General features: G+C 50.9%; 7 protein-coding genes across 7 annotated transcripts; 4 read left to right on the top strand and 3 right to left on the bottom strand.

Annotated features, from left to right (window-relative positions):
- Positions 1 to 91: 91 nt before the first annotated feature.
- Positions 92 to 2,494, bottom strand: Z517_07442 (uncharacterized protein; the record flags this gene model as incomplete). The annotated part of the gene is made up of 2 exons (XM_013429179.1): positions 92 to 1,259; positions 1,320 to 2,494. 2 exons carry the CDS (start codon positions 2,492 to 2,494, stop codon positions 92 to 94), a joined length of 2,343 nt encoding a protein of 780 aa, XP_013284633.1.
- Positions 2,495 to 3,535: 1,041 nt separating this feature from the next.
- Z517_07441 (uncharacterized protein) lies at positions 3,536 to 5,535 on the top strand (the record flags this gene model as incomplete). The annotated part of the gene is made up of 4 exons (XM_013429178.1): positions 3,536 to 3,621; positions 3,677 to 4,245; positions 4,298 to 4,912; positions 4,967 to 5,535. The coding sequence occupies 4 exons, from the start codon at positions 3,536 to 3,538 to the stop codon at positions 5,533 to 5,535; spliced, it is 1,839 nt and encodes a 612-aa protein (XP_013284632.1).
- Positions 5,536 to 6,055: 520 nt separating this feature from the next.
- On the bottom strand, positions 6,056 to 6,976 carry Z517_07440 (uncharacterized protein; the record flags this gene model as incomplete). The annotated part of the gene is made up of 3 exons (XM_013429177.1): positions 6,056 to 6,466; positions 6,558 to 6,871; positions 6,925 to 6,976. The coding sequence occupies 3 exons, from the start codon at positions 6,974 to 6,976 to the stop codon at positions 6,056 to 6,058; spliced, it is 777 nt and encodes a 258-aa protein (XP_013284631.1).
- A 466-nt stretch (positions 6,977 to 7,442) lies between these two features.
- On the top strand, positions 7,443 to 8,277 carry Z517_07439 (uncharacterized protein; the record flags this gene model as incomplete). Its single annotated transcript, XM_013429176.1, has 2 exons — positions 7,443 to 7,754; positions 7,816 to 8,277. The coding sequence occupies 2 exons, from the start codon at positions 7,443 to 7,445 to the stop codon at positions 8,275 to 8,277; spliced, it is 774 nt and encodes a 257-aa protein (XP_013284630.1).
- Positions 8,278 to 8,711: 434 nt separating this feature from the next.
- Positions 8,712 to 11,063, top strand: Z517_07438 (acetoacetate-CoA ligase; the record flags this gene model as incomplete). Its single annotated transcript, XM_013429175.1, has 6 exons — positions 8,712 to 8,814; positions 8,891 to 9,765; positions 9,827 to 10,182; positions 10,238 to 10,440; positions 10,503 to 10,595; positions 10,657 to 11,063. 6 exons carry the CDS (start codon positions 8,712 to 8,714, stop codon positions 11,061 to 11,063), a joined length of 2,037 nt encoding a protein of 678 aa, XP_013284629.1.
- Positions 11,064 to 11,400: 337 nt separating this feature from the next.
- Z517_07437 (uncharacterized protein) lies at positions 11,401 to 12,331 on the top strand (the record flags this gene model as incomplete). Its single annotated transcript, XM_013429174.1, has 3 exons — positions 11,401 to 11,697; positions 11,793 to 12,070; positions 12,130 to 12,331. 3 exons carry the CDS (start codon positions 11,401 to 11,403, stop codon positions 12,329 to 12,331), a joined length of 777 nt encoding a protein of 258 aa, XP_013284628.1.
- A 15-nt stretch (positions 12,332 to 12,346) lies between these two features.
- Z517_07436 (uncharacterized protein) lies at positions 12,347 to 13,053 on the bottom strand (the record flags this gene model as incomplete). The annotated part of the gene is made up of 4 exons (XM_013429173.1): positions 12,347 to 12,352; positions 12,420 to 12,550; positions 12,603 to 12,730; positions 12,812 to 13,053. The coding sequence occupies 4 exons, from the start codon at positions 13,051 to 13,053 to the stop codon at positions 12,347 to 12,349; spliced, it is 507 nt and encodes a 168-aa protein (XP_013284627.1).
- Positions 13,054 to 13,088: the final 35 nt, after the last annotated feature.

Raw genomic sequence — 13,088 nt, 5'->3', positions numbered from 1 at the left:
AGTATTAAAGAGCGAGAATAGAGATTCGCAATTCTGGAGAGACCCGCCGCCCAAGTATTTCACTCCGGTAGAGGTTTCAAGTCAAACAGAATCACCATAGTCTGTTTCCCCCCTGCATGGGAATACCAAAAGCACCTTGAGACACTAATGGCGCATCTTCGAATGGCCAATCTTGTGAAAACCCTGTGATTAGTTCGCTAGGCATAGGGTGATCACAGCGATCAGGCATGTCCAACGCGCTCGAGTACTGTCTGAATTCATCCGCGACGAACATGTGGTCAAACTGATTCATTGACGATAACAGGTCGAATTGGCTGGACCCCAGCTGCCATGAACCCGGCAGGTTGTCACCAACCGCGTGGCCTGAAGAGGAGGATCCATCGACCGTAGTGGCTGCCTGAAGTGAGTCGATGCGTCCCGACTGTTGGTTCTGCGCTGATACAGATGGGCCTAGATCCTTCTTTGTCGCAGCGTTGATGGCATCTCGAATCACAGCGTTGCTGATGCGGTTAAAGAGCTCGCACGAGCTGCGAGCGACGCTCCACCTCTCGCAGATGGCGACAAGGATGTTCGAGCAGGCACGCGTGTCGTTGATTATTTCCAGGGTGTCTGGAATCGGCGCGGCCTGACTGGGATCCTTCAACGCCAGACCGATTCCGTAGACGTAGGCGAGCCCGTCGATGAAGATACCGTGGAGTGTGATCCACGAGTAATTTAGCTGCCGTTTCCGGTGTAGCTCATAGTAGGAAGTGATGGACGATTTAGCCGCTGAAAATAGTCGTTGCAAATCGCCCTCCTCTTCGCCCGGCTTAGTGGGTATAACGGGGTAAGGAAGGTATGGTGAAGGGCGGTAGAGCAACAGAACTGCATTGTTGAACACAGCATCATACCAGTGCGCCGACAGGAAGCACGATACAAATGTCCTATTGTTGTGGTGGCGTTCTCCTAGTTTCAAAAGGCTCGTGGCATTCTTCCATGCGACCAGTTCATCGTAAAGTTGGCTTCGGACTCGAACCTTTTCCTCCAAAGGAATGTCGCTCTTCTGTTTGGCAGCGTACAATGTACTCAGTATTTTCCCAGACAAATGTCGGATTTTGATGAGGTGCAAAAATGGAGAGATGTTTGGGGCCTCTGGTTCGGGATCTGGTAGGATGGGCCGATCAGGACCAAATTCTTCATCCTCCAAATGTGAGGGAAGTGAGATATCGATGTCCTCGTCCCGCATGGCCACTGGACGCCCAAGAGTAAAGCTAACTATCCTGTGCTATCCGCGTCAGATGGACATACTTTGACGACAGGAAGAAGAACATCGTACTTACCTGTCAAGGTTGTAAAAGCACCAAAATGCGCGTTTCCGCATTTCCACCTCAAATGTTATGGGCACACTATGTACGACTGGCCGTCCAGTCTGACGGTCTACCCGTTTTGGCTCCAGATGTAGGCCCAACTCGAAACAAATTCTTGCTCCAATGCCAATCAGGTGCCATATACTCCCGCTCGTGTCTCGTAAGTTGCTGAATATGCCATGCTGAGAAAGAAGAAGAATTGTCTGAAGGGGAACCAGTCCGCTCATGTTCAAGAGCTCGTGCAGCTTTTTCTGGGCTCTGGTGTAGTGAGTCGCGGTACCTGCCATTGACTCCTCGAACCTGTTCACATTGGCGCTACCGATTGCCAAAACCATGTCGAATACAAAGGCATCAAATGGATGCGTGGAGTAATATGTCGGGTTGCTGTAGATTTGTTCTACGGCAGCTAGAAAGGTAGGCCGGTGTAATAAAGGAAACGTTATATGTGTGTGCTGGAAATATGCCTCGATAAACTGCATCGCGATATTCTGAGGTGGAAGAGGCGCATCGCTCGTGGTACTGGACATGCGCCAGTTATGCTCATCAACGTGGTTCGAGTTCTCTTTCGGCCAGTATCCCTCTGACTGCTGCGGATCCAAAACAGAGCTGATGATACTAGCTAGGCCCATGCCACTGCTCGATCCGAGATACCGCGTCTCGCCCGCCGCGGTCAACGTGAGGTATCCGACCTCGGTGGCGACAGCATCATCGGCAGGTGTTCTTGTAGAAGCCATTGACGCTGCAGTCATGACAGCATTGCGCTCCTGCCTGGGAGACTGACTATCCAAAATTTCACCTCCATTCGACGTTTCGGTCTGTGCAAGATTGACCTGGGCCGAGGGATTGATGTTAATTTCGGCTTGTGCCTCCTGGATATTAATGGGGCTGCGGATGGGGCTGGGGTTGTTGGGTGTGGTATTTGAAACCTGTGCTTGAAGCGCAGCAACTTGTCTCTGCAGCTTGAGATTTTCATCTTCGATCTTTCGCAAATCGCTTTCGAGACTCTCCACATATCCCCGGGGAAGGTTGCGTGATCTAAGCTTATCCACGTGAAGACACTGGGCCCCAGCCTTTTCGCAAGCGCTGCACCGAGGGATACGGCGGTCACATCTCGTTTTGCGTAGGTGACATCGGTCACAAGCCTGCATTTTGGGGGGGACTGGGGAGGGTGGCCGGGGTACAGGATGTCACGGGGGGATCTGCGGGGTTATGCGTTGAGCACGACCAAGAATTCAATGGTCAGAGAATGGAGGAAACCAAAGGGGATCAAGAGAGGAGGAAGAGAAGACTGGAGAAGGCCGGGGCACACGCTCCCAAATACTCGGACGCAGGCCGATCGCAAACAGCGAAGAATCCGCCGTGGCAATTTGTGGGCGGGAGGGTGGACAGGCGGGGGAGGGGGATGAGGTTAGAGCGGGAGATGGCTCAATATTGGAATGTAGACCGGGGGGGTGCACCCACCTCTGGGTGCCCATAGTTTAGGCGCGTGGCAGCCTGCGTGCGAGCCTGGCTAAGGCCAGTGGGCTGCACTAGCGGCTCGTGTGCGCCTAGAACGTAGTGCCCCATCCAAGGCGACTAGGCACTTGGGCTATCAGGCCACGCATTTCGGACGGCCACTTGGCTGCAAGTACACCATGAATGAAAAGACGGTCTCGGTGACTTTCACATTTCAACTGCTTGCACACCCTCGGAGCATTCCCGCCTACTTTATCTGCCCAGGTAGTTCGTAGATACTAATTGGCAGCAATCGCTGCGGTCCTGATGAGGAGCTTGGGCTTGGCAGAGCTTGAAGCAAGCCACCGTCATTGCAGATCCCATAGACCGTCCAAAACACTACAGTCACAACAGAACACAATCAGAAATGCGTGGGAGAGTCGATATCGTACCTACGGCGAACTGGCTTCCAGTCAGCCAGTGCGTCGGTACTTGAAGACCGATCTTCGTCGTGATTGTGGAGCGAATATAGGCTTGTTCGGCGTTTACCGAAAAACCCCTCTCTTCCCAGGCTCGGATATGGCATGCCTTCCCACTTTGCGGCGACAGATCACCGAGTACGAGTGAATGGCACAGAGACTCAGGTGCTCTAGAACGGCCCAAGTGGCCGGCGATTGTGCCTTGAGCAGACATTCAAATTTCAACTTTTTGCTTTCTCTCTCTTCCACATTATCCTTCGCTGAGTGTGAGTAGACATGGCTCCTGCATTGACGACGGAGCCGAGACGGCCCATCATCATTGGCAATGTGGCCGGCGCAATGGAAGACTGCCCTTATGCCATGTAAGTCGAGTCCGCCAACGAAAAGGACACCTGGGATAACTGACGGCTAGGCTAGGCATCGCATGGTGACAGAAGGCTATTTGGATGCAATCGCTGGGGATTGGCTCTCCGAATTGAACATTGCTTGGAACGCCATTCGAAAGCACAATGATCCCACTAAGGGATACGAGGTTGGCTTCCTCGAACAACTGGACGACTGTATCGACATTATTGCGGAGAAGAAGATAAAATGCGTGACTAACGCCGGAGCCCTCAACACACCCGAATGTGCGAAGAAAGCAATGGAGATCTGCCAGAAGCATGGGCAGGGTCATCTGAAAGTCGCATATGTCCAAGGCGATGACATCTCTGAAATCGTTGTCGACCCAGCTAGACAGCAAGAACTCGGCGGTATCGTTCATCTCGACCACCCAGAACGGAAATTAGAGGATTGGGATAGGAAACCCTACTGCGGTGTAGCTTATATCGGCGCATGGGGAATCGCTGAGGCTCTACGACGCGGTGCAGATATCGTCATTTGCGGCCGTGTCACAGATGCTAGTCCTGTCATTGGGCTTGCTGCTTGGTGGCACGACTGGCCGCACGATGCTTGGGATCAATTAGCCGGTGCCTTGATCGCGGGACGTAAGTTTGTCGTCTCTTCTGTTCCGTTCATATCTCGCTGACCACTTCTTAGACCTGATTGAATGTGGTCCCTACGTGACGGGCGCAAACTTCTCAGGAGTGCGACCATATCTAGATGGGCTTGTGGACCTGGGATTTCCCATCGCCGAAATTGCCCACGACGGCACCGTTGTCATCACAAAGCACCCGGAAGCTGCAGGATTTGTCGATGAGATGAATGTACGAGCACAGTTTCTCTACGAGATCCAAGGCACAAAGTATATAAACTCGGATGTCTGTGCCGACATTGAAAACGTTAAAATTGAAAACACCGGCAAAAAAGACCGCGTTCGCATCTCGGGTGCGGTTGGAAGCCCGCCACCACCGACGACCAAAGCCATTGTGGTGGCCATTGGGGGTTACCAGGCTGAGGCTACTTTCTACATGAACGGATTGGACATCGACGCCAAAGAGAGATTCATGCGCCAACAATTAGAATATGCCTTCCGAAACGCCAATTTCTCCGAACTTAGCATTGAACGCCACGGGTCTGCAGCTGTCAACCCACCTCGCCAGTCGCTGGGAACTGTTGGCTATCGGGTGCTCGTCAAAGGCCGGAAAGCCGAAGATATCAGTGAAGAGGTATTTCGAAAACACGTCTACGCACTCCGAATGCAATTTTACGCAGGTTAGAAGCTCTTGCCCTCACCTTTGATTCCCCTTTACTGACACTTTGATAAAGGGTATCATATGTCACTAGATTTCCGAACCATGGCCCCCAAGATGTTTATGGAGCTTTTCCCCGGGGTTATTTCTTATACTTCTTTACCACATCGAGTGGTATTCGACGGCAAAGAGATTGCGATTCAACACCATGGCATCACGGAACCACCGCCTGGTAAGAGACCTAGCAAGGAAACCGACAACCCTACGCCGCTCGAGACATTTGGAGAGACTCGATTTTTCCCTCTGGGTTCTGTAGCTCATGCGCGATCTGGAGATAAAGGAGACAATTGTAACGTCGGCTTCTTTGTCCGGAGTGCCAACGAATACAAGTGGCTCCAGTCATACTTGACCGTCCCGAAAATCATCGAGTTGATGGGAGAAGACTTCAAGGAAGGCACTACAGTCGAGAGGTGCGAGTTTCCTCAGATCTGGGCTGTCCATTTCCGATTTCTTGACTTTCTAGGTGGAGGTGCTGCCAGTAGCACCAGAATCGACATGCTGGGCAAAGGAGTGGCTGAGTATCTGAGGAGCAAGTTTGTGGATGTTCCCGTTCAGTTTTTGGACAACCCCATCTCGGTGGCATAAAGGACACGGGCGATACGGAGACGAGATATCTCATAGAATTTCTCAGGTGTTCTTCATTGTATCTGTTTCGAAACACGAAACAGCAACATGTCAGAACCGTCCTCGAGCGGAATAGATTAATTGGTCGCAGGCTTGAGCCTCAACAGCTACACGGCATTACAGATAAGATATCTGGTATTTTCACGGATGCTGCCAGTCCGGCTTCTGATTTGTCAGTATTCGGCGACTACCGACACCCAAAAAATGCCGCATTCCGCTTCTTTAGCTGCTTCGATGATTTTGGTCCTTCGATAATCTAATCAGGTGATCCAATACAGGGACATATCCAGATTAAACGGCATCAATGGGCAGTAAACGATCAGGTCTGTCACTCCTCTGGTTATTGCTGAAGGCCTCATCCCATATAGGTAAATCTCCGTTGACGAGCCTATCTTGGATGGAAGCTGATATATCACCATTGATGCAAGCTCCCCGTACTTTCAAGCTTTGACAGTCTGCCCGTATATGAGCACAAGAACAGCTATCTAGGGGGGCCTCCAGTCTTCAAATGATAGCCACCATCAACGGGAAGAGTGATACCAGATATGAAATCAGCACGTGGCCCAACGAGAAACGCCACAGCGTTAGCAACATCCTCTGGTAGAGTGTACCGTCCAAAGGGATGTTCATCGAGCAACGCAGAAAGGCTCGGCTGTGAGAACATGAGCGGGGAAACCACATTGACGCGAATTCTATCAGTGGCGTAGTCATAGGCATCCGTCTTGCTCAAGCCATAGACACCACCCATGGTTGCTGAATACACGTGCATGCCCGGCAAAGCCGCAGTTGAGGCGATGCTTGCGACATTCACGATACTGCCACGAGTGATTTGTCCCTCGAGCGGCTCTTGCTTGATCATATGACCCAAGATCGCTTTCGAACAGAAGAATATCTTCATCCCAGAACCAAGGAATATATGTCAGTCGTTAAGGCATATGGAAAGGAAACAGAACTGGATTTGAGTAGCGATCAATCAAACATACACTTTTCTGGTTGTTCTCAAAAGCCAGGTCGAACTCTCGTTCCTCGACTTCATGCGCACCAGTTGCAGGCGGTTCATGCGTAGCCAGACTTGCTGCAAAGTCGATTCGACCGAACTTGTCGACTATCGACTGCATGAAACGAGAAATAGAAGCCTCGTTGTTGAAGTTGACCTCGCTGTGTAGAAGATTGAGCGTGTTGTATTGCTTTCGCAGAAGACTGACGGTCTCTTCAAGCGATGTGCTATCCTGATCGCCAATGGCTAGGTTTGAGCATCCGTCTCGAGCAAATGCAAGTGCTATTGCTCTCCCTGTAGCTGAAAGGCTGTTAGAAGTCCTCTCTATTGTTTTTAAAAAGGAATATGCTCACCAGAGCCAGCTCGGGTTACGATAGCTGTGCCACCTACAAGTGTTCCAGCCATATTAGCTATATTCTGGCCCTCTGTAATATCTGATGCGCAAAGTGGTCTTTTTGTCAGGCTGGCAAGCTGTTCAGAATAAAATTCTCTATATTCTCTCCACAAACCCTCGGCCCGTTGTATCTCCTCTGTGTACCACATGGTCGGCGCCAACCGAGTGTCAACATGACCCATGGCCGAGGCCGGACCATGACGACCTAGGGCAGGTTGACCATAAACCCAGCAATCCAGGAGTTGAGGATATGTGGCCAGCCGTATCTCGGTTCCCTAATTTTAAAATAGTTTGAGGAGACTCGAAGTACATCTAACTGCTGCCCCCACAGTAGCATATTCAGCTGTGTATACTTGACTGCCTTTGAAATGGACCCCATTCTCCAGAAGGGAGTGGGTTTGGTGACCGGCGCAGCTTCAGGTGAGCAGATATAAATTGCGTCGAAATGCCTGATTGAGGCTGAACGTTCTATTAGGGATGGGTCAACAGATTGCAATCAAGCTCGCCCAGCAAGGCTGCACTAAGATCCTCTGCGTCGATTTGAACGAGGCAGGTCTCCAAGAGACCAAGGAATTGGTCGAGAAGGTATCAAGTGCTACAGAGGTTGCGCTGTACCTCGCAGATGCCTCGGATAGCAAATCTGTCAAAGGAATGGTCGATGAGTGCGTGAGCAGGTTCGGTCGACTGGACTTTGCAGCCAACAATGCAGGGATTGGGTTGGGAGGGACGAGAACCCACGAAACCGATGTCGCCCTCTACGAGAAGCTATACAGGGTCAACGAGAAAGGGGTAGTTATTTTACCGTTATGAGAGCAGTATGACAAGTCAAAGACTAACACGACCTCAACAGGTATACCTCTGCACCAAGTACGAGGTGCAGCAGATGCTGAAACAACAACCCCTCGACTGGTCACAGGGAGACGAGCGCAAACAACGTGTATTTCGAGGTTCGATCGTCAATACCTGTTCCCTCTCTGGTACCGCGTCTGTGCCAACATTGTCGTGCTACAACAGCGTCAAGCACGCCGTGGTATCCATGACCAAGGTAGATGCACGGCAATATGCGCCTCAGGGCATTCGCATCAACGCTGTCTCTCCAGGATTCACCCTGACCCCGATGCTGATGGGTGGCGGGGCAGGGCTGAGCGAAGACTTCTACGACGGATCCAGAGCACAGAGCCCTATGAACCGGCTGACCTTTCCCGAGGAGGTTGCAGAAACAGTTTGCTTCTTGTCTGGGTTTCGGGCCTCGGGAATCACAGGCGTGAACCTCCATGTAGATGCTGGAGCTTCATTATTCCATGTGATATAGTCTTGAGAAGCCTCTGTGCCGAGAATAATATCAATACATTTGAGATTATGACATATATGGAACGGGACTAGGTCCTACTCTCGGTGATTCCCGAAGCCCTAAACCACCCCCGTGGCCCCAGACCGCGAAAGCAAAGACTAAGCCCCGTGACTTCTTCCCCTCGCCCCTCTCTAAACCTCTCCACCATATTACTCCACCTCGTAGTCGGTATTTTGTGCTTCAACGGCCTTGGCAAAACTCGGCCCGACCTGATATCGCTAGTTCAAAAAAGCCTCCTGTACCCGAGGCAGACGGCGCGCTGCCGACACTTCTTATGTCTCCAAGGTCAGACTCCGCCTTGGGTGGCCATAATTCAAAACACATCAGATGTGTGGATGGCTTATGCAACTTGGCCTTAGCTGTAAGTCAATACTGCGAGGCGGTCATCTCACAAAATGTCGGGGCAATTGGTGAAGGTCTGGCAACACCCCGATCCTACCTCCACGAACATCGAGGCATTTCGACGTCTTGCAAACGATAGATATCAGCTGAATATTGGTAAGGGCGACGTCCAAGCTGTTTTCACTCTCCAGATCAACTTAGCTAACACAAACTCTACCTTTGTGCATCTCAGCCGACTATCATGATCTGTGGAAATGGTCAACAGAATCTCTCAACCAATTCTGGATGCTGGTGTGGGAATTTACCCGCGTCAAGGCATCGATTCACCCCTCATATGCTATTGCGTCTTCGGATGTGAAGAGACTGAATCCGACACCGACTTGGTTCCCAGAAGCACGCCTTAACTTTGCGCAGAACATTCTTGAGACGGCTTACGTAGCTGGGGCCGGGTCGAACATCCCCATCCTGACTGGTGTCAGAGAAGGAGGCGGCGAAATCGAGAATGTCACGCTCTCCCAGCTGCGAGGCAGGGTTGGACGGTTGGCAAATGGCCTGACTCGAGCTGGTATCAAAAAATCCGACTGTGTGGCCTGCATTGCCTCCAACAGTATTTCCACCTTTACCATCTTTTTGGCAGCAGCATCGATCGGTGCCATCTTCACGTGTTGTTCCCCCGAGACAGGTGAGAAGGGCATTCTGGACCGTTTCCTGCAGGTGCAGCCTAGGATCTTGTTTGCCGATGATTGGGTTCTGTACAATGGGAAGCGAATCCCTTGCTTGGACAAGGCACGGACAGTGGCAACTCGGCTGAAGACGCAGGGAGTTCTAGGGGCCCTTGTCGTTGTGCCACGTTTCGGCGATAAGTATCCAGATCGACCTGATCGAGGGCTCCAGAGCCTCGACACTTTCACTTCCGGGTTGTCTGAGCAGCTAGGGTTTGCGCAACTAGCATTCTCCCACCCTCTGGTCATCGTATACTCTTCAGGAACCACAGGGCAGCCTAAATGCCTTGTCCACACTCTTGGGGGGATTCTGCTGAAACAGAAGGTTGAGCAAGTCTTGAGCATCGACTTGAACAGCACCAGTGTCTACCTTCAATACACAACGGTAGGGGTCCACGTATCCATGAAGCTGTTGTTTACGTTTCGCTGACGTCTGGGCTCAACAGACCAACTGGATTATGTATCTCTACTCGATCTCAGGTTTGCTCAGTGGGGCGAGATCAATTCTCTATGATGGTTCACCCATGAAGCCAAGCCTGCTGGGATTTCTCAACATCCTCTCTTCTCACCGAGTCACTCACTTCGGGACCAGTGCCCACTACCTCTCTCTCCTGGAACAAGCCGATGTCAGAAAAGAAGCCATGCCGAATCTAGACGCCTTGAAGGTCATCACCAGCACGGGATCGGTCCTGACGGAGCAACAATACTACTACGTCTACAAGAACTTTGGACCAGTGCAGCTGAGCAGTATTGCAGGTGGCACAGACATTGCTGGAGCTTGTAAGATTCACAATCCCTTCACGTTTCTAAATTCTTTAATTAACATGAGATCAAACAGTTGTGGGCGGTACTCCGAGTCTGCCAGTTTATGCTGGCTGGTGCCAGGCACGAGCACTGGGGATGAAAGTACAAATCTACTCGGATGACGGTCAGGCAATTGAGTCAACCGGCGAAGCTGGCGAGCTTGTGTGTACTGCACCCTTCCCATCCCAGCCGGCATTCTTTTGGGGGGATAAAAGTGGTGAACGCTACCGCTCGGCGTACTTTGAGAGGTTTCCTGGTAAGTGCGACCCTGGTCAGACTCCGATCCCCGGCCACAAGAGAGCTAAATGTTTCCTCTAGGTGTGTGGCATCAAGGAGATTATATTCGTATGGACCCTCATACCCAAGGCGTCCAGTTCCTGGGTAGAAGTGATGGTGTCCTCAATCCATCTGGTTTGGCTTATTTCCACCAATTAAGTGCCTGAGTTCCAGAGCCTTCTGACGGGTCTTACAGGTGTTCGATTCGGAAGCGCTGAGATCTATAACTGCCTGACGGGTTTCACAGAGATCGAAGAAAGCCTCTGTATCGGCCAGCGAAGACCACATGACGACGATGAACAGGTGTTACTGTTCTTGAAGATGAATCAAGGACACTCGCTGGATGAGAGACTGAAAAGTGCCATCAAGGCTCATATCCGGAAGGATCTGAGTCCAAGGCATGTTCCCAGGTTCGTTTTCGAGACGCCAGAGATTCCCATGACTGTGAATGGGAAGAAGACCGAATTGCCCGTGAAGAAAATAGTCTCTGGTCAAAAAATAACTCCGAGCTCGACTATCATCAACCCTGAATCGTTGAAGTGGTACGAGCAGTTTGTGTACCTCGACGAGAGAGGCTCAACGAAACCGTCCAGCAAATTATAGAAGTGGGTGTCCTATAGACTTGCCAATGCGAAGGACGATGTCCAGAGAAGAAGAACTGCTCGAAGGTCGAGGGAAACCTTTAGGGAATGACATATTCCCGAGCCGAGTATTACATTGTTTGTATTCTACATTGTCTGTCTATTATCCGATGTGGACCACTGTGTTATGAGCCAAGCCGTTGGGTCGGTATTTCCCGGGCCAGTTAAGCTCTCATATACACAGGTAGCTAGGCCAAGTGAGTACTTAATATGCCGATGAAGCTTCTCCTGCACTATCAATTGTCCGTCGTGGTATATGCTTTTCCCCTCCTAGACATATCGAGGGTCAACAGTACAGTATGACTGGCTTTGGTGCCTTTCCCCTCGCGAATAAAATCATCGTTGTCACAGGCGGTGGTTCAGGTATCAACCTTGCCTTTGTGCGTCAGGCACTGGATCTCGAGGCCCGTGTCGTTGTTGCCGATTTGAGGTTGACAGCTGAAGCGCAAGACCTGGTCGATACGTCTCCCAACGCCGTCTTTAAAAAATGCGATGTGGCAGATTGGAAAGATCTCCAGAATCTCGTGGGTACCGCTGTGCAGGAGTTCGGAGATGTCCCTGATGTTTACGTCGCCGGCGCCGGCGTCTTCGAGCCTGTATGTCATCTGATGAAAACCTTTCATTCCTCATCAAATCCATGACTTTGGGAAAAGGGACTGCTTGCTAAAGGTATTTGTCTTGAGATCAACAGTTGTGGTCAAGTTTCCAGGGAGATACCGAGACTGAACGCTACGCCCAAGTGGATATTAACGTGAACCACCCTATCAAGCTCACGAGGATAGCGATAAGAGAGTTGGGCAATAAGAAGAAAAAAGGCGTGGTTCTCATCACTGGTTCAGTTGCTGGGCTTCGAGGGGAGTATGCCGTCGCCCTATACTGTGCAACAAAACATGCAATTACCGGCTTCGTACGATCCATGAAGAATGCCCAGTCGATGAATGGTGTCAAGGTCGTAGCCGTTGCCCCCGGGTAAGCCAATGGAGTATGGACCTCCGTCTTTACAGGTTGCTAATATCATATGTGGCTAGTAAGGTTCACACTCCAATGTGGACAGAGGACGACGACAAGTTGAAGCAATTCAATTACGATGCGGGAAGGGCCAATACACCGGACGAAGTGGCAGCAGCAATGGTCGATCTTATAGTGGAAGAAAGATATACGGGAGGGACAATCCTACAAATGACCAAGTCGGGGACCCGTGTAGTGGAAGACAACTGGGTGCAAACATAAATCCGCGATCTCCACTTATTGCTGTCACATTCATAGTGAGCCTCAGATCAATCGAGCAGAGAGATACGAGCAGCGTTAAAAGACTTACCACCAGGATTCCAGCAGTGTCTAGCACTACTTGTTGCCATTCCGAATAGAGACCTGCCTTATAGTCATCAAGATCCAGGTCCATATACCCTTCCTGTGCGTGCTGGCGAGATACCACGCCTATACCCCGACCTGTAGAGATTCAACGTCTGGCTTCAGACACAACAATAAGATTTTGACTCACCGTTGATAGTGGGATCCGATGCAATGAACAACATTGCTCGACAGCAGTCTTCAACCAGAGCAAACCCAACTCCTTTCCCATCGAGGAAATCTTGAACCTTTTGAGACAGAATTGGCGTGCGGATGTACCTGTGAGTAACAATTGGGTTCCGTTAGCTACTCTGTATAAAGACGACGTTGGAGCAATCATCAGTCGTGACAACGTCTCACCATGGAGCAACCAGATTAACCCGGATATTCTCCTTCCACGAGGTACGGCGAAGACTCCTCATGACTCCTCGCACACCAAACTTGGATGAATTATACTGGATTGAGCCTGGAAGGTCAACATATCCTGCCAGGCTAGACTTGAGTATGAGACATCGGTCCCTATCGCTGTCGACCGGTTGACGTCGAAAGTAGTGAAGAGCCAGCTTAACGGTGTAGAGCAATCCCATCAAGTTGATCTCCATGGTCTTCAGATTGGGCTTGACGGGAGGACCAGCAG

Source organism: Fonsecaea pedrosoi (assembly GCF_000835455.1).
Source record: "Fonsecaea pedrosoi CBS 271.37 unplaced genomic scaffold supercont1.4, whole genome shotgun sequence".
In the NCBI taxonomy this organism is placed as follows: domain Eukaryota; kingdom Fungi; phylum Ascomycota; class Eurotiomycetes; order Chaetothyriales; family Herpotrichiellaceae; genus Fonsecaea; species Fonsecaea pedrosoi.
Note: the sequence above shows the minus strand (reverse complement) of the source record. Positions and strands in the feature narration are given on the sequence as shown.